Source organism: Pagrus pagrus, assembly GCF_965226575.1.
Source record: "Pagrus pagrus genome assembly, chromosome: 1".
Lineage (NCBI taxonomy): Eukaryota > Metazoa > Chordata > Actinopteri > Spariformes > Sparidae > Pagrus > Pagrus pagrus.
The window spans coordinates 6828545-6848597 of NC_140185.1; the positions used below are offsets into that span (position 1 = coordinate 6828545).

Here is a 20053-nt window from a genome sequence, read left to right on the forward strand (position 1 = left end):
TTGTAATTACTAAACACAAAGCCCTTAAATTCAACTGCATGCTGTTCCCTACAAGGATAAGGAGGCCAGAGTGGAACAACAGAGATCTATCTTTAGTAGGTGGGAGGGCACGTCAAGAGTGCAACACAGAGAGGGTCAATTGAGCATTCAGAGAACCAAGCAGTATCTCTGAGAGCGCACAGGGCTGCAGCTTTAACGGTGACAGCGAGTCCAACCTGGTGGTAGACCTGCAGCAGGCCATCTCTCTGACCAAAAACTGTAACTAAAGGATTATAGACGGCTCACAGCCTCACAACAGCAGCCTTTGAGCGCTAACAGAATAATCCGCCTCAGGTTCATAGTGACTTTGAAAATGCCAAATGACTTGGTTAAACCAATTTTGTTTGTTTATATAATAGATAATTTTTTTTAAAATAATTTACACGAGGTTCCTCAAAATCATCAAAATTCTTCTTTTTTTTTACTTAATGTCATCAGAGTCTATAGATTTTATGTGCATAGTTTGTGCAGATCAGAGTCACAGCCTAAAAGGAGTTCAATAGATTTTGCATATTTGTCAATTTTGTGGAAAAAAATTATTGTAGACCTATTGTGGCCTATATCAGGAGACTGGATTCAAGGAACATGGGTCAAAGAGGTTTTTTCCAAGTGTCATGTACAATTTGGGCGTTACCTTTACCTTGATTATAGCGCCAACCGCTGGTGGACATGTAACTTTTGGTGTCTGTGGTGTGTGAACAATTCAAAATGGGACAAAGCCTCTGTACATGGGTCACATGCTCTACTAACTGAGGTACTGGGGCACCTATTGCACAGAGCATTTTACTGCTTTTAGGTGAAATGTCAAATATCTTGATGAAACTTTCTCCAACATCTGGTGAAATATAAATTGTTATGCTTGACAGTAAGTCCCTGAATGTCACCATGGATCGTTCAACATATCTGAACACGTTTCGAAACATGTCATATCAGTATCCAAACAATGTCTGTATTGATTTTGTTATCATTTGATACAGCTGAAAAATCTTCAGCTGGATGCGAGTCAAGTCAAGCCAGTTTTATTCATATAGTGCAAAATCACAACAAAGACACGCAGCAGGTCTAGACCATACTCATTAACAGAGACCCAACTATCCTCCTTTGAAGTTTGAAGATTTTTTTTGAGTCTCCAGTGAAAATGTCTCAAAATTTCGTTTGTTGTAATAAAAATTGCCCACTTAAATCAATCATTACCAGATTTTATGCATCGAATGATTTGTGTGGCCGATTACGAGATATTAACTTTTCATATTGAGGCACCCCCCTACGGGCAGAATATTATATTCCAAGACTGTGTTGCAAAGCTAGGACCCAGCATCCAAACATGCGCAACAAGTTTGGTTACAGTCACTTAAGCCAATTTATTTATGAGCATTTCTTTAAAACTGAATTTAAAGACACAGTTTTAAAACGTATCAAAGTATCATCAAAGTCCATAGATGAAGTATCAAAATTTCACATTTTCAGAGCAAAGATAAAGGTGAGCACAGATATTAAAATAACGGAAGTATTTTTTTTGGATAATTTTACTGCATAAACACTTTAAGCAGAGAGAAAGAAGAAAGAATAATGGGAACAAAAAAACAACAGGAATCTGCAGCAAGAAATACTGCTTGGACCCCTAAAAACTCCCAGTAATTACAACCAGCACTGTGGTCCTGGGAGCCACGCTGCTTAAAATGCATGGTCCCCAGCCCCCTTGGACTTGGACTAATTATCCTTAGAAATACAACAGGGTCCTCGCATTGGTCAGTCCATGGTCCAAAAAAAGACACCATCGCTTTAACACTTAAACCAGCCGGGACTCATCGGTGGAAGCAGATCTGAGGTCAGCCATGGGAGATCAGACGTCTGTTGATATGCGTCGTTTTATTTCACTGAAATAAAAAAAAACACAGATTATAGAAGAAGAAGAAGAATATAAAGCTACACTGGTTGTGTTGTTGCAAAAATGTCAAATGGTCAGCTGTTGTAGGTGGATATCCATAACACTGCAGAGACATAAGAAGGGCTCTGTTTTCGGAATGGATCAGCAACACTGAACTCTCTTGATAAATGGTGTTTAGTTATGCTGGTGAAGGTTCTTAGTCATCCAGGTCATGCTAAGTGCTATATCGTAGGCAACTGGAATTCTTTCAGTTTCCTGAAGATGTTTCACTTCTCATCCAAGAGGCTTCTTAAGTTCTAACTAACTATTGTCTGTGTCCTTACAGAGTCATTAAGGTCACATGTGAGTCGTTGACCCAACTGGCATTCATGTGGGCCGCTACATAGGTCCAGGTATGAATGGGTGTTAAACTGTCTGGGGACATGTGACTCAGTTGTCACAAACAGGCCCCAAAACATTAAGGACAATTTTGCCAAAGCAGGAAGCGACCAGAAGCAGGCAACGCCTGCATCTTTGGAGTGCTCTCTCCTTATGGCGCAAGCCAAAAAGCCACACAACATTGGGGAAACACTCATTAAACCTACTTGCATTAAAATGGCTATGAAATACTATGATGACCGCAGGTGGCTAACAAATTTAAGACTGTACCACTGTCCAACAACACAGAATCGTCAGAATGGCAGGAAATGTTGAGAAAAACGTAAAAAAACCGAGACAGGCCCGTTTTCAGTTCAGCTGGATGAAATTAACACTGTGGCAGAGGAGGCAATTATCATTGTATATGTACAGTACATTGAGGAAACTGAGCTGAAACAAGACATTCTTCTGTCTGTTAATCTCACAGCCAACACAAGAGGAGAGGACATTTTCAGTGTAGTTGATACGTACTTCACAAAGCACAATATTCCTTTATTATAATTTAGTTGCATGCTGCAGAGTTGGCGCCACCGCAATGATGGGGAAAAATAAGGGCTTCAACAGCCGTTTGAAGGAGAAGGCACCCCACTGCTTAGTGTTTCACTGCATGATACACAGATGCGCACTGGCAGACAAACACCTCTGTGAGGACCTGAACGTAACATTAAAGACTGTGGTAAAAATAGTAAACTTTATTAAATCTCGCCCGGTAAACAAAGGGATCTTTGCGCACCAGTAACTCCTCCTTCATACTGAAGTGTGCTGGCTGTCCTGGGGCAAAGTGTTGGTGCGTTTCATGGAACTTAAAAACCAAATAAGGGAATTCTTTACCTTTAATAACCAGAAACTATCTGACGAAATGAGTAGCTGCTGATGGCTTCTTACAGCCTATGAGTTGTTCTGAAAGTGTTCCTACAGCATATTAGGATGAGTATTTTCAGAGCTTTAGTTTCATCTCTTGTTATAAGACCTTTGTTCTTTCATACTGCTGACATACCTTAGCTCCTCCTTCAGTCGAGCCATTTTGTCGTGCAGTCGATCATTCTTCACCTGAATTGGATTGTTGGGGACGAACCAGGCCGCTATAAACTTACACACCACCACAACATGCTGCAGAAACACACATAGGACATACCCAGAAACTATTTAACTGGCTTGTTCAGTTTAAATGGACAACACTGTCTAACCCAAAATTGGAGTGCAAACCTCAAACAGGATGACAAAGGCAAAGCGCACAGCCAAGACCAACCAGAACTGAGAAGTCAGAGCGTAGTCTTCAGCACTCCTATAGTCCCTGTAGCTGTACACAAAAACACAAAAAGACACAAGCACATTTTAATAATTTATGTCCATATAGAGAAAATTATTACAAGGATATAAATATTAGAAGTGCTGTAGAAGACATTCACAAGATTATGAACCAGTGGCAAAACATACACCATACCACAGGGGCAGGGGCGGACATACACTCTCAAACAGAATATGCCACTGTGGTGTTCAAATGGTTCAGCACAGAGGACAGCAGGCGGTGCTATACATGCACTCAGTGATGGACGGTTCAGCACTACTGCAGATGGACAGCAACAGACAGCTGCCTATCAACCCACGTACACTGTCTCATCATATATTTTGGATCAGCTATTACCTACAGCTAACTACACACCCTTTGGGAATGTGTGGAGGTCAACCCTTGTGTCCTGACCTTGTTAAGTCAGGACACAAAGGTGTAGCAGGCCTCTGGCCTGAAAGTTCTGTTCTCCAAGCATCCTTGAGTTGCCAGCATGCAGCTAAAGTGTATCGCAGGTGGCACCCAATGGTACAGAGAAACTACTCCTGTCGGAGGTTCTTTTGAAAAGAGCCTCATCCTTTCTTTGAAAAAGTCTTGAGGCTTGGAGGTGACGCTTGATGTCATCAGAGGTGACACTTCACTCCTCCCGTTTGCCTCTCAGTTATCAAACTTTAATTTTTCTCTTATCAAATCATTATGACTCTCAGGCTGGCTGGGAGGTTTCCCAGTCAAATCACCGGGCACCTGTAGGTGTTAGCAGGTGACTGTGACGATCATATGTGGTTGTTGCCTTGAAAGAAGTGAGGGGGTCAGAGAAACTCACAGTCCTAGAGTCAGACTGCACCCACTCTAGGGACACTCCAGTTTGAACACATCCCTATATACAGACTAAGTCTGGCCAGTCCGGCCAAACTCTAAAACCTGCAGAGTGGGTGTGAATGTTTCCTGCTTTGTTACCTTCTGGGCCTGAGGAAGTGGGGCCTTCTGCTGGATGTGAACATTGGAGAACAGGTGGATGATGGTAACTTGCTTAAATGTATGTCCAAGATAAGTGTATGTTTCATGGAGAAGTGTAAACATACAGTATAAACAGGTTAAGGGGTCTGTGAGCACAGAGCATGCATCAGTTTTTGTTTTTAGTTTCATTCTCTGGTAGTCTCTGTACGACGCACACACACACACACACACACACACACACACACACACAGTTCTGTTTATCTGAACTGTAACTGGTTCTTCTGTTATGTTTGGGATGAGCAGAGAAAGTCTCCTCACCTGCACTGTGTGACATTGAAGCCATTTTCTGATTCCATCATTTTCATAGAAAAGTCGGTTCTAACTGCGGCGTGTGTCACAAAGGCTGTGGACAGCGTGTCATTAATGTAGCCCTGCATGCAGCTGCAACAAGAGCACAAAACATGCATGATGAGACGCGACACATTCTGCTAATGTGTGAAAAGGTGTTTCTCCCAGCTGATACATTACTGACTTTGTCTGAGTGCTTCCATGTGCACAGGGGCCATAACGGTAACGGTAGACGAGGCGTGGAATAAAATCTGATGAGACTCCAATGACCAGACCATTAGCAATCACTGCCAACACACCAATGACCTCCAACACCTTCGTCCATACACCTGCAGACAATACAATGCACTGTTACACAAATACAGTACACCTGTCAACAGAAGTCAGTACTGTTAAACACACACACCTGCAGACAATAGACAGTACTGTTGCACACATCCTTCAGTAACACTGAATGATGATTCTCAACCATGAAGCTGAGAGGGGGACAAGCAAACAACAAGGCTGACTGATGGACCCGTCAATCAGGCCAAAGTACTTGTCTTTAATCCATCAACATTTGTCTTAATATGTTACACATCAAAATCGGTAAAGACTGGACACAGATGAGGAGTTCTAAAACAAAACAGCAAATGTTTATTGGTAGAAGAAAGGGGGATTTATACTTTATTAAGCCCTCTAGTAGAAATTCGGGTGTCGATTGATGTGGAATCCAGATAAATGGTGAGCACAGACATTCAAGGAGCACTTCAGACACTGCTTAATGATAAAAGAGTTTTACTGTTTTTGTATTTTATGTATTAAATGTGTTTATTACCTGTTTCACTATAGCAACACTGCTTGACATGTTGAAGGTTTGCTGCTATTATATTGACCTGTCCTTTAATGAGTTGTTGGTATCTGAGTTGGCTCAGACTTCTGAAAACCACTGTTCTAATGTATTATTGAAATTGTTCAGTGATGTAAAATTTATGATATAACAGCCAACTCTACAGAGAAACCTTTGACTCAACAGACACACAGCTTACCAATGTCATTGGTCTTCCTGGGAACCAGCCGCCGCTCCAGGCGGACCATCTTGATGGCATCCAGACGGATCTCAAAGATGTTGTTGATGAGAGCCAGCAGGGGGGCGAGGGGGAACGCTGCCACAAATATTGTTGTGAAACTGAACTGAACCACTGGAGGGGATGGACAGTGAGTTAGTAATACAGAAATTCTTTGAAGCACTTATACAAAAGATTCAGATTTTTATGTTTTCCTCCTCAGTTGAAAAAACATTAATCAAGTGATTAGAAATGTGTGTTGTTTACATGCAGCTGCTGCAGGTTTATGCTAGATGATGAAGGTGACACATTAAACATAAAAGGGAAACTAACACGGTCATCGCACATCACCACCCTGGTAAAAAGTACAGTACATGTGCAATATATCTCACTAACTAAGTGGTGTATGATACGAGTTCAAAATGGTTTGGGAGGTACTGAGAGCTGTGGAGTTGTGCAGTCTGATGGCTGATGGTAGAAGCCCCCCCAAGTGCTTTGAGGAACGTGGATACATCTGTGGCTAAACATGCTCCTGAGCAGTCTCAGCTTGCCATAGAGAGGATGAGAGGGATTGTCATTGATAGCTGTCAGCTTTTTTGTCATCCTCTGAGAGTGTGACTGAGGAGTCACTGCCTCCACACTGTCGAGTTCCATCCCCACCACAGAGCTGGCCTTCCTGACCAGCTTATTCAGATTGTTTGTGCCACAGCTGCCGATGCCATCTCTCCAGTACACCACAGTAAGGGTTAACCCTAACCCAGATCACTTTTATAGCAATTCATGGTTTAATTTCCAGCCAATATATATATGTGGTGGTGCAGGGAAAGTACAGGTTTGAAAAATGGGACCTGTGCATTATTCTCTTCGGGATACCTCTCCTTACACATTTAAGTTTGGCACACACACTTCATTTTGACAATTCTCGGTCAGGTACCGTCGGACAGTGCTGGAGTTAGAGAATAGTGACTTTAAATAATACCTTATCGCAAACCCTAGTAATAACTCAATCTTAACTCTTGCGCTGACATTTCTGGATACAATCCTAGCTAGTGAATTTGGTTTTAGGAGTATTAGTCAGGGGAAAGGTGCAAACCTACCCATCTCCAAGAACTCATTGAACAGGCTGAAGGCATCAGTGTCGGCCAGGTGGTAGTTACGCAGCCAGTCCCGAAGTTTGCAGATGTCACACGGTTCAACACGTCCCTGTTCATCACGGCAGGCCTTCCTATAACAGTGACCACACTTCCTCTGCAGCTTCTTTGCAGTGTTTCTGCTAAAGCAGCTCTTCAACCACCTGGAAAACAGATAATCTTCCCATGAAATGCAAAGGCTGACATGTTTACACAATTTGTTTTCTGATGAGATCTAGCTTGACAATTGTGAACAGGCATCACCTCCCGCTGCCCTTCAGGAAAATAAAAACACAGCACACTCACGGCACAGTGAACTCAAAGATGTTGTTGAGAGTCTGTTTAAGCAGCATGATAACAGCCATCTGGATGAAGAGGTCTGTCAAACAACCACTAGGATGGCACTACAAGACAAGCAGAATACATCTGAGGGTTTGTACTGTGGAGCAGACATGCTGTATGATTGACTAAAAACTCAGTAAATCTTCTCACCTCCTCAAGTCTCCATCCAGCAATACGCACATAGTCTCCTGGATGGCCGTTTATCCTGCAACACAAAACATTAATTTCACGTCAAGTTTAAAAAAATAAAAAAATGTTTTGTTTTTAAAGCTGGGGTTGGTTATTTTGTTCAAAACATACATGCAGGCAGCAATCAAAATGTCAAATGCTTTGGGGAAAAAAAGGAAACAAATCCAACAACTTTGGCCGCAACGGGGCTGTAATAACTTCATCTGATCAATTTTAGCGGCCCAAAAATATTGTATGTTTTTTACCAACAGAAAATTGGCTGTCCGATGGTGACAATGTTCCACTTGTTGAATGCTGCCCACCAGGCTATACTTTTTTAATTGAACCCAGATTAACAGGAGGTGGGTAGGTTTAGCTGTATTATACAAATATGTTAAGTGTTCTAGCCCTGATTTGGGTTTATTTTCTACTTTTGAAATGTTGTCTTTTGTTTTGATCCAACAAGAGTTCCTTGTATTTTTGTGCACAGGCCTCCTAAATCCACCATAGGTTTTATAGAAAAAATGTTCTGAAATTTGATCTATTGTTATGCCTTAATATGATAATATTCTCATTTTAGGAGGTTTTAATGAACATGTATGAGTATCCCCTAGTTTCAGAGTTTTTACATTTTATGGATTCTTTGAATTTTGTTTGTGCTGTGACTAAACCTACTCACAATAAGGGCCATATCTTGGACCCAGTTTTACCCTCTGGTTTTAAATTGAATGAGGTGCTTTGCAGGAAATTTGGAGTTTCTGATCATGAGCTTATTTCATTTCCATTCCCAGGACAAATGAGTTTTGATGTACAAGTCACTCAGATTTTTTCAATTCTTTGACGGCAGGTAAATGTTGTTGTCAGGCTTTTACATCCTGTGACCTCTTGTTCTGCCCCTTAATAAACACATTGGCTATTTTAAATTCTTTTAATTCCATGTGTATATGTTTTAAATAATATTGCTCCTCTTAAGCTTAAAAAAGTCCAAACTTACATCTTAACCCTGACTTAAAGATGAAATTAAAATGAATGAAAGAAAGAAAAAATTCCACAAGGGAAGTATGCAAATGGTGGAATACAAAGCTCCTCACTCATCTTGACATACTAAAAGGATCTCATGAAAAAAAATCAACTTAGACATCAAAACTGCAATTATTTCTCTGATCTTTTAGCTAAACATAACTATGACTCCAGATGCCTCCTCAGTATTATCAGTCACACGACATACCCCCCTTAATTTTCATTTCATCCATCAATAATATTCCGTTTAATCTCCCCTTTTGATTTAGCCATTATAATTTCTTCACTTTTATCTGGTCAAGTGCCTGAATATTTTAAAACCACTAAAGATCAAAAATCCATCAACTGATCCTTCTTTTTTAAATAACTTCTACACAATATCCAAACTTCCTTTTCTAGCTAAGGTCCTGGAAAAAAATTGTTGCTGGGCAGCTCATCGACCACATGAAGGACAATGGGCTCTTTGACAGATTTCAATCTGGTTTAAGAGTGAGCATAGTACTGAAACAGCACTTTTAAAAGTTTTTCATTACGTTATTTTAGCTGCAGATAAAGGTCAAACATCTGTTTTATTGCTTGTAGATCTTACTGCAGCTTTTGACACAACTGACCATGTGATTTTGATTGAGCATCTTAGGCACTAGGTTGGCATATAGAGTACAGTATTTATCTCATAGGAAAGTCTGTGTGGCCATTGGTGATTTAGATGTTCTACCTCCCATTTTTCCTGTGGTGTACCACAAGACTCAGTCCTTGGCCCATTATTATTCTACATTGACAGTATATGCTTCTGCTAGGTCAGATCTTTTATAGGCAGAACAGTGGTTTCCATTTTTATGCAGATGACACTATACAGTTGGGAAACATACGATCCTGTCTTATAGGTAAAAAGAAGAATCTTCAAAAAAAACCCTGTGGAAAGGCCCAGAGACAAAAGTGTGGGATTTATGGCTCTCTGAGGGGAGCCGGATCTTGGTGAGCCGTTCAAAAAACTGGCTCATTTGACTGATTTTTTTTTTAACCAAAGGCAGTGTGCACAACTCAGTGTGTCGTCATGCTACATTTGCATATCTAATAAGCACCGTGCAGCTGGGCGGCCCTCCTCCTCCCGTGTAACTTTTTTTTCCCTCCTGTTCTCTGTTCCACTCAGGGGAGGAGCAAAGGAGGAGCTTTTGTGTGCATCTGCTTGAAACACACAGTTTTGGTAATGTGTTGGAGCAAAAACCCAGTTTCTTCAGGCCCATTTCCTGAGCTTCGCAACACTACGCAATTCAGTTGTCATACAAGCCTTCATTACATCCCGGTTAGATTATGGCAACTCGTTCTATTTCATTCTCACTCAATACAATGTTTCCAAACTAGTCCACATAACAACTATTTTAGCACATCTATATTGACTACCTGCACGTTTTAGAATTGATTTTCAAAATGTAACGATTACTTTTAAAGCACATTACGGGTGGGCCCCTGATTATATCTCTGATTTAATTATACTTTATTAGCCTGAATGCCTGAATACTGAATCCTCTAGCAGAGGACTGTTAGTAATATCAAGTCAGGGCCCCTCGACTTTGAATGAGTTGCCAGAGGAGGTCAGCCAGGCTAGCTCTATTTCTTCTATTAAGTCTGACCGGTAAAACAACTCTTAACCACCGCTAAAGAACTCCCTTAACAAGTTGATCCTCAACTTGCTTATTAGGGAACATTCAGCCTGGCCCTCTATCCTGTCCATATTTCTGAATATAGTTATGTGTGTAACTATCCAGTTACTAAAACCAACCACTACCATAGTGAAATTATTAACATGTGAATCCACATCAAAAACAAATGAGTCTCAGTCATGAACACAAGTTCTCAAACATAACAGTACATCACATTGCTTCATTAGTGTCAAATCACAACATTCATATCACAGCTTTCAGACACATCAATTCTTAATCAACTTTAAATCATCATCCAGGATTTAGCTTAAGCCAATTTCACATCTTTTGATTTAACAAAAAAACATTAATAATCTACTGTCAGCCTTTCACAGGGAGTAAGGGCTCTTACCTAGAAGGTCTGGTCAGTCAGCCTCTGAGAGAGGAGCCAACAAAAGGACTTTAGTTGGGATGTACAAAATACAACCCAGTTTAATTAAAGTTTTTTCCAGCTGTTTTGGTTTTCAATTCAGGAAAATACAAAAGCAAAAAATGAACAAAATCAAAAATCAAACAGAGATGCTCACAAGAACCAAGTTGGAGCCAGAGGCCAAGACCTACGACGAACCGCTCTACGATGTCGCTACTTCCTCTCTGTCACTCTTTTTATACATCATTTCATGAGGTCTCAAAAAAAGGTTACAAGTTCATTTTCAAAGACAGAACGTGCAACTTAGCAAATCCTAGCTCCAGCTTCAAGGGTACATCTCATTTATGTTGCAACAGACTATGTTTTGTACAGGTGTTAAAACCACAACGCATGCATAGTGAGCAAAATACGTTGACTCACAACAGCTTAAGTTCAGCTCGCTCAGCTTTAGGCATGATGCTGTCTCCCATCCCTTTTTTTGCAAGGATGTAGTTAGAGCAGTATGGAACAAACAGCCATGTCCCCAATTTGACCTGTGGTTGTATTACATTTACCATATTAAAGTTCAGATTCAATGTTAGGATTTAGAGTTTAGTATACTGTTGGGTTTCTTCTGCCAAAGTAATCAGATTACTTCACATTGTTTTTTTATCATTTTTTCAGTGATTCTTACCTTGCTTGTTTTATTATTGTATGATGACTGTTGTTGTTTATTATTCATCTGTAATTGTTCCTGCTTTTATGTCTTTGTAAAGCACTTTGTAACTTGTTTATAAAAAGTGCTATATAAATAAAGTTATTGTTATTATTATCATGATTATTATTATTATCAAACATGTATCTGTGGACAAAATAACCACTTACAAACGGTTATTGTCTTTTATATTTCTGTGTCATGACAGCTGCAGGACAATATATAACATATACTGTATAATATTAAACAAATGTAAGCAGCTACTGAAATATAAAAAACCCTTCCCTGTTTCTTTTGTATAATATTCCTAGAGAAGTCTGATCTCGTGTTAGGACTCTGAGCATGTCTGGTAGCTTTCATGACTTTACTGTGAGCTTAACACAAACTATTTTATGTCCCTTTCAACATTACTGTAATGTGTATAAGCCTCAACTCAGTTTAAATGTATTACATACAAGTAATATGCATTGTGTTGTAATTACAGATGACAATATTTTTCTGTATGGTGGTAGTATATAGATATTAGTATATCATAGGAAGTGTTGTCTCTATTGTGAATATTGTGAATGGTTTGCTGTCATGTTTCTTAAGTGTAAATCTGTGAGAATACATGAGGTCACGTCTAATTTTAAATGTTTCATGTTTCTACTTTTATCCCCATTAAAGTTTCTTTGGAGAGTTTATTCCTTTATCTGAATTGAGGGTTTATTGGTAGACAGTTGCGTACGGCGTGACCGTGATTTGAGATTTTAAAATTCACCTGACCTGACATTACTAGCAAAAGTATAAAAGAAGACCTAAATATTTCCCCTGACAGACAGACAGATATACAGACATAATGACAAGACCAACAAACCGGTAGTTACAGACAGAGCTGGACAAAAACAGTACCTGCCCAGGAAGAAGGCCACATAGAAGAGTGATGAGAAGAGAGTGAAGAACTGGAAGGTGAACATCTTGACTGTGAAGTTTCTCTCTGTGGCAGCGAATGAGTTTGTCTTCTCTGAATAAACACACACACACACACACACACACACAAAGCAAATGAAAGCAATATTTAGTAAAATGTCTTGGAAAATAAAATTTAGTCTAAATTTGTTAATAAAATAATTTTTCATATCTTTTAACTGAACATGAAATCAGCATATTTCTATATACTTATATGGCCTCTATGTCTTCATATTGCATTAGTATACTGGTACCTGTGTTACTTAGTTCTCACCTATTTCACACAGTTTGATGGACACCCATCTGTTTACCTGCAGGTGGTGTTGAAAGAAAGACACACAGAAAGACAGGATATTTTACAGTTATTGCACTGTTAGCAGGTAACTCAGAGTTCTGATGTTGGAGCATTTGAGTTGACAGAATGGATGTTTTATCGATAACATTACATTTCACAAAGATAATGATAATACAAAATTGATAGTACAATGATGAAAAGAGAGGCATGAGGGCTTTTCACATTGACAACAAGGTGCTGTTAGCCCCAGGTGAGGAAAACATTCACACGGGCACATTCCAAAGTGGGCTAACCCCGACTTAAGCCTAGGGCTTGCTGGCCCTACTCTAGAGCAGGGTTACTCCTGTGGGGTTATCCTCAGAATATACTTTGCGCCAGGAGTGGCATAAAGTCACCCAACAACAATGTGAAAAACTGGTTGAGAGCATGCCAAGACTCATGAAAGCTGTGATTGACAATCAGGGTTATTCCACCAAATATTGATTTCTGAACTCTTCCCAAGTTAAAACATTAGTATTGCATTGTTTATAAATGAATATGAAGTTGTTTTCTTTCTTACATTTGAGGTCTGAAAACACTGCATCTTTTTTGTTATTTTAACCATTTTTGTCATTTTCTGCAAATAAATGCTCTAAATGACAATATTTTTATTTGGAATTTGGGAGAAATGCTGTCAGTAGTTGATAGAATAAAACAAAACTGTTCATTTTCTGTTCATCACTCAAACACATACCTTTAAATAGTAACATCAGAGACACTGATAATTTTGCAGTGGTCTCTTAATTTTTTCCAGAGCTGTATGTTGGTGAAGCATACACATGTGCATTGTGTTGTATAATGACAAATCACCTTGAATCTCACATTTGTATCAGGACACAGGGTTAAAGTGAACATAACCAATAGAAGGCAGGAGAAGCTGTTTATGTAGTATGGCTTCAAGGGAAGCATTAAGACTGACCACTTTGGAATGGTGCCTGAACACACCCGAATTGGAAAAGGGTTGTTTTTGCTGTTCCTGTTTTTCACAATTTGCTGACATTGTGTGAATGCAGCATGAAAGTCAGGATACAGGTGTACATACCCGGGTCATGATCTGAATGGTAAGGTAGTGCAGCACAGCTCCAAGCATCACAGCCACAGTGTTGGCGTGGTCCCTAATAAACTCCCACTTGCCCTCAGACAGCAAGGGGGCAGCCACCACTCGAAACACTACCAGGGCATGAGCGAGACCGATGATCAGCATCAACTGTAACACAAACAGACACAGCGACATATTGCATTTCTTCCTGCAAATGATTATGAACAGCCCCTCTGTTTCAGTCCACCCAGACTGTTAATCTCTTCTATCTCTCTGGTCTTAAATTATTACCAGCCATGACAGCATGGCTGGAATTGTTTTCACCTTGTCAGTCTGTCTGTGTGTGTCATCACGGCAAAATGTGGTCCTGGAGACACCTGGTTTATGTTCATCTTCCAGGTGTTTATATTTTTGTCTATCCGTCTATCGTCTGATTTTTTCAACAAGATAGCTTTACAACAGATGCAGTCAGAGACTTAAGATAAATTGTCATCATACAGACCGTGTGTGTGTGTGTGTGTGTGTGTGGCTTACCATGAGTGTAACCAAAGTGAGGACCAGAGTGCTGCGCAGATACGAGTGTCTGAACTGTTTTGGTTTACAGTTTGGATCATTGACTATTTCCAGAATCAGTTCCTCCTGTCAACACATACAAAGAGTCAACATTAAAGGTATACTACAAAGGCTCTGTGTCAAGTGTTTAATCACGAGTTGTACCAAGCAGAGGACGTTCTTCAGAAAAGGACTTTCTTTGAAAAAATAGTTGGTTTTCTTTTGGTTTGATTGATGATAATCATCAGCTGATTCGAAACTTCTAACTCGTTTGGAACAGTCAGTTAATATTACTAAAGCTCAGCTATTTCTATATACGTTTACCAATAAAGACCATTAGATGTGGGTTAAAGCCACAAAAAGCCAGAAAGTAGACCCCTTCAAAAGGTAAGAAGATTCCTCAAAGGTCAAGAATGACGGCACCAATATAAGCTCAGTTGAATGTAAACATAATAAAGATTACATAAATGAAAATAAACCTGTAAATGTATAATCTACATTATAAATCTAGGAAAAAATGAGTGAATGTAAATGAAAATCATAATTTAGAAACAAGAAAACTTGTATAACTCAGTCATGTTATACAGATATGTATAGAATAGGATAGTAACCCCGAGATTCCACCGGATACGTGTCCGCTGCGTTACGGCTCCGGTACGGTTTTGCTCCGTCGTCCTCGTTCGGCAACCCCCACCAGCTGTGTTTTGAGTCCGCCACGGCACAGCTCCGCTGATCAGCTGGAGTTACGAAACTGAGGAATTCCCACGATAATTACATAATCACGCACAACCGCAGTTATATATATGTGTTATAAACACAACAACACGAAGTGTTCCCGACTGAAGGATTAGAAGAAGAGCTTGTATTTGTCTCTTTTTTTAGGTTTTTGTGCTGGCATCAACACGGAGTGTTTTATTTTGAAAATTAACCGGATGTCATGTTGTTGTTTCGTGTAAGACTTCCTGTCTGCTCTGTGCTGAATTCGGCTGCATTGCTGCCTTGTGCTGCGGCATCCGCCAGAAATAGAAGTCCTGCGTATCTGCTCCGCAGGGCTGCGGACTGCCGGAGCTGGGACGCAGCAGACACGCAGCGCAGCGGACCTGGTGGAAGTTAACACATAGACTAGAGTAAAACCGATCAGCTCTGCTGCCGTGGTGGAGCCGTAACGCAGCCGTAACGCAGCTGTAATGCAGCGGACACGTATCCGGTGGAATCTGCGGGTAATTCTGACTACCTCATAGCAGAGGAGCTCACAATTAATGTTTTGAAAGTCCAAGTAAAGTCTTGTGTTTTTGAGCTATAGTCCAAGTCAAGTCTCAAGGCTTTGGAATTAACCCAGTATATATATACTCCAGCCTCACAGTCACTCTTTGCCAGATTGTTCTTTTCCACTCATGCAAGACTCTCCAGCACTTTTCTTTGGACTGTTTTCCTGTTGCCGACCCTGCCTGCCTCTGACCTACCCGTCTCATCTGATTCCCGGTAAACACACCAGCCTTCTGACCCTGGCCTTGTGATTTTCTGCTGCATTCTTGGTTCCTCTTTTGCCTGTGGCTGCCTGGCATAACCTTCCCACCACTATGCTACAGTGTGAGTGTTCCAGTCAGCTTACCTGTGGTTCAGAGACTCTCACTGTGTTGCCACATTTGCTATTGTGTATGCGCCCTGTGAAAACCCACCAGCTGGCGTTCAGATCCTCAGACCACGTTGCCTGCCCTACTCCTCCCTGGTGCAATTGCCTGAAGTTGTACTGAACTGTATGTGTGTTTGGGAAAATTCTAATGCTCACTCACCTGCTTCCCAGCATGATACAGCCTGCCACATCAGCTGGTCCACCAGTGACTTTGTGAAAAGGCTTTTCTGTATTATTATATGTCTTGCCCTGTTCCTGCTGAGTTTTGTCATTGAACATCATTACCAACTATTCCTGGTATCCTGTGGGTCCTAACACAGCCCATTACAGTGCTTTCCCATGGAGGAATGTTGTCATGAGATAACTTTTATTCGGCACTATGTAGAAACAACTGACTTGAATTGACTCCCTAAGCATTTTTCATTTATTAAAACAATGTTCCACTGAGCTCAGTTTGACACAATAAAGGAAACTGAACAAGTGAGATTTCTTGTTCTTCCACGTCACTATATTGTAGGGATACCATTAGTAACACAAAATCAAACACAACAGATGACTACACAGGATCTAGACTCAGATGCAGACCTGTGTTAAGTTAAAGCTCAAATACAGTATGATCTGTGAGTTTGGACAGAAAGCAGTACCTCCTCCTCACACCAGTCATAGACCTTCCACTGAGAAACATGTTTGGCTCTGTGTCTCTTCCACAGCTCCAGGAACAGAGTGGCTGAAAAAACATAGACAGGCATTCTGTATCACAGCGGATCACATTTGATAAGACACAACAATACATCATATTAGATTAGACATCATAATACATGAGATCAGATCAAGTCAGACACTCACCCCAGATTGCCATGCACATAGCAAAAGCCACAGTGCCCTCATTGTCAAAGAGATGGCTAACCTGTGGATGAAAACACATTTATCCCATCAAGAGAGAAGATCACAAATCTGGTACCACATTAACAGATAAACAGCAGGACCAGCTTTTCATAAAACCATGAATATGTTTGTGTCTGAAGTCTTGATTATCCTCATCATGACTTAAATATAACGACTGTTATTTAGTGGCTGATATTCAGTTCCTGTTATTCAGTTACTAAAAAATATTTAGAGCTACCAGCTTGTGTCAGTTGATTTGTGGTAAATTCAATTACCCATCCCCAATTACAACATACACCGATCAGCCACAACATTAAAACCACTGACAGGTGACATGAATAACATTGATGATCACATCACAATGCGATGTTCTGCTGGGAAACCTTGGGTGCTGGCATTCATGTGAATGCCACTCGACACGCACCACCCATCCAAACACTGTTGTGGACCAAGTACACCCCCTCATCACAACAACACTACCCAATGGCAGTGGCCCCCCAGCAGGACAATGTTCCCCGACACACCGCAAACACTGTTCAGGAACAGCTGAGGAACACAATAAACATACCTATCTACTATTTTTCTAATAAAATTTAACCGATTTCCGTACAATGTATGCCTCCCGTTCTCCGTTCCTGCTCAGAGAAGCCGTAGAGTTGGTCACAAGACACACCAATGTACATTCTAAGGGTTTAAGGGTTCCCCATTAGTATTCTATTTACTAGGTACTACACAGGGCATACTGAGCAGAAGAAGTAAACGGGCCAGAAAAGTCACCAGCTGTTATCAATCATAATCAATCAGAAGAAGGCAAGAGGCCATGTTTTTGTTTTCTGTGACAAAGCAGTATGCCTGCCACTCATTCCATCACAGAAAAATGAGAGTTGTCGAAGTCACTGGAACTCAAGATAAACAGTACATGCTCTTAACAAGTATATGTAAACTTTTGACCACGACTGTAGGTGCCAACTACAAGCAAAACTCATTGCTACAGAACATGTATCTTGAAGTAAATGTGTATGTAACACTGTAATTCCCTCTCACTGAAGTTACATAATGCTGAAACAAGTGACAGGGGGTGGAGTGGTTTTAACAGAGACACCATTCACCCTATTCCAAGTCATTGTACAACTAACATGATTTTGAAGCTGTTATTTTAAGGTAAAAAAGTTACATAATGTTGCCTTAATGTGATCATAATCTGTGTCAGAACTAATTTGTGTGTGATAACCCATAGTAATGGATGAAGTCCTGAATTAAATTCACAGTGTAATGTGAATTGCCAGCAGCAGATTAAGGAAATCAGATGAACAGAGTAAGGACACAGAAGAGAGTTCACCTTAGCGTAGATGCATGTGTCTGACAACTGCCACACTGAACATCTCTTATCACATCGAGGACACATGGTGATGTTGGAGTGACACACTTCCTGACTGAGGACACAAATAGAGAGAAAGATTAAAGCATTTATGGAAATAAAAGTTACATCATAGTGTGAGAGTTTTTGCTGCTGCTTTTCTGCACAAATATGATTAACAGGAGAGAGGTGGCTTTCCATTGCTCTTCTGAGGTCCTGCCAGAAGCTTGTGGATGGCTATCAAAAGCGAGGTGAAAATAGCCAAGGGACATTTAACCAAATATTAGGATTACTGTATGTATATTTTTGACCCAGCAGATTTCGTCAGATTTTCAGAAGACCCACAATAAATTCATATTTGAACCACACTTCATGAGGAATATGTTAAAAGAAATCCCCCACTCGCGCTTGCGGGCGGTCTTGTGTTCTTCCTCCCTCATCCAAGCTCGGGTCCTCCACCTCTACCTGGGAGCTTGAGGGTTCTGTGCAGTGGACCACAGGACCAGTGTTTTAGATCATTTACCAAATTATGTTACTTCCACAACTTACATGAGAAGGTTGGTGTTGAAAAAGGCAAGTCCATACAGGAACACTATAACACCCAGGACAGCAGCTGGAACAAGCAACTTGGTGTACCAGCCCAGCCACAGGTAGTAGAGAGCCACCTTCTCTCCAAAGTAGCATCTGTAGAGAAGAAACACAGAAACTTCATTGAGATAGAGACTGACCCACCAAGAGGATAATGCCTAACAGAGTCAGAGTGTCTGATATCAGCAGAGAGGTTATTCCAGAGGAAGGGGACATGATAGGAAAGTTATCTTTAACACAGAAGACAGACAGGCCCTGTATTAAAAGGGCACAAGGTGGTATAGATAAAACATAAGGTAAAAATACAAACACAAGTAAAGGGCCAAAAAGAGGGCCCTTGGGAGAGTACTGATTTATTATTATGATAACTAGTGCAGTGCCCGTGTCTGCTCAATTGCTCGATTGCTTGATTCTAATAATGTTAGCATCTTCATCTAATTTCCACCGTGTCACTGCTTCCCTGGCCCAGAGAATCAATGGTTTTGCTTCAGTACTTGACTTGAAACACAAAATGGTAAAGACATGGATCTATTTCAACACTGGAGTCATATGCATTTATGATTAATTCTGACAAATGCATTTGTGCATCAGTGTAGAGCAGGGGAATAAGTGATTGATTTTTTGAGTGAAAATTTACAGGTGTGTCTGTGTCTTATGTCTGTGGCATTAGTTACAACACTTTATTAGTTATAGATGGTCTTTCAGTTGTGAAGAAAACATAACAGTTGGATAACAATGTTAGATATTAAGCGTTTTAAGAAAAATTCTATAGCACCACAAAGACAACATCCCTGCCAGCCTGGACCCTCATCAGTACGGTTTCAAAACCAACAGATCCACAGATGATGCCATATCCACGGCCCTCTACTCAATCTTCACACACCTGGAGAACAGGAACAGTTACATCAGAATGCTGTTTGTTGATTTCAGAACAGCATTAAATATAATCTCACCGATAAAACTGACTGAAAAACCGAGACCCAGACAGTCCAGACTGACAATCATACCTCCTCTACCTTACTGTTCAAGACCAGAACCCCCCAGGGCTGTGTTTTCAGCCTCCTCCTGATCACACTGTATACCAATGACTGCACTGCCATACATCAAGAGAACTGACAAGAAGTAATTGTATACAAATAGACATAAACACGTAGTGCATCTTCTGAATCTGCATCAGGGTGAATGTAAACAGCAGCCCTATGATGGTGATGATAATATGGTCGGCACCTTCATATCAAAAGCTCGGTATCTGGGAAACACTGTTCACTATGTGTGAGCACAGAGCATCAATGTTTCTAAACACACCTGGG

At 40.5% G+C, this 20053-nt stretch overlaps 1 protein-coding gene across 1 annotated transcript in view; it reads right to left on the reverse strand.

Annotated features, from left to right (window-relative positions):
- Nucleotides 1-1401: 1401 nt before the first annotated feature.
- Nucleotides 1402-20053, reverse strand: part of LOC311254395 (anoctamin-9-like) — a 30093-nt gene continuing 11441 nt past the window's right edge. The window contains exons 8-24 of the mRNA XM_084348134.1: nt 18705-18839; nt 18138-18231; nt 16760-16820; nt 16558-16640; nt 14263-14367; nt 13732-13896; nt 12630-12666; nt 12299-12410; nt 7606-7660; nt 7420-7517; nt 7081-7277; nt 5966-6118; nt 5122-5266; nt 4908-5030; nt 3551-3644; nt 3342-3454; nt 1402-1916 (exon numbers count right to left, since the gene is read on the reverse strand). Coding sequence (XP_084204260.1) covers nt 1883-1916; nt 3342-3454; nt 3551-3644; nt 4908-5030; nt 5122-5266; nt 5966-6118; nt 7081-7277; nt 7420-7517; nt 7606-7660; nt 12299-12410; nt 12630-12666; nt 13732-13896; nt 14263-14367; nt 16558-16640; nt 16760-16820; nt 18138-18231; nt 18705-18839 — 1804 coding nt within the window. The 3' untranslated portion in view covers nt 1402-1882. The remainder of the gene's footprint in view (nt 1917-3341; nt 3455-3550; nt 3645-4907; nt 5031-5121; nt 5267-5965; nt 6119-7080; nt 7278-7419; nt 7518-7605; nt 7661-12298; nt 12411-12629; nt 12667-13731; nt 13897-14262; nt 14368-16557; nt 16641-16759; nt 16821-18137; nt 18232-18704; nt 18840-20053) is intronic.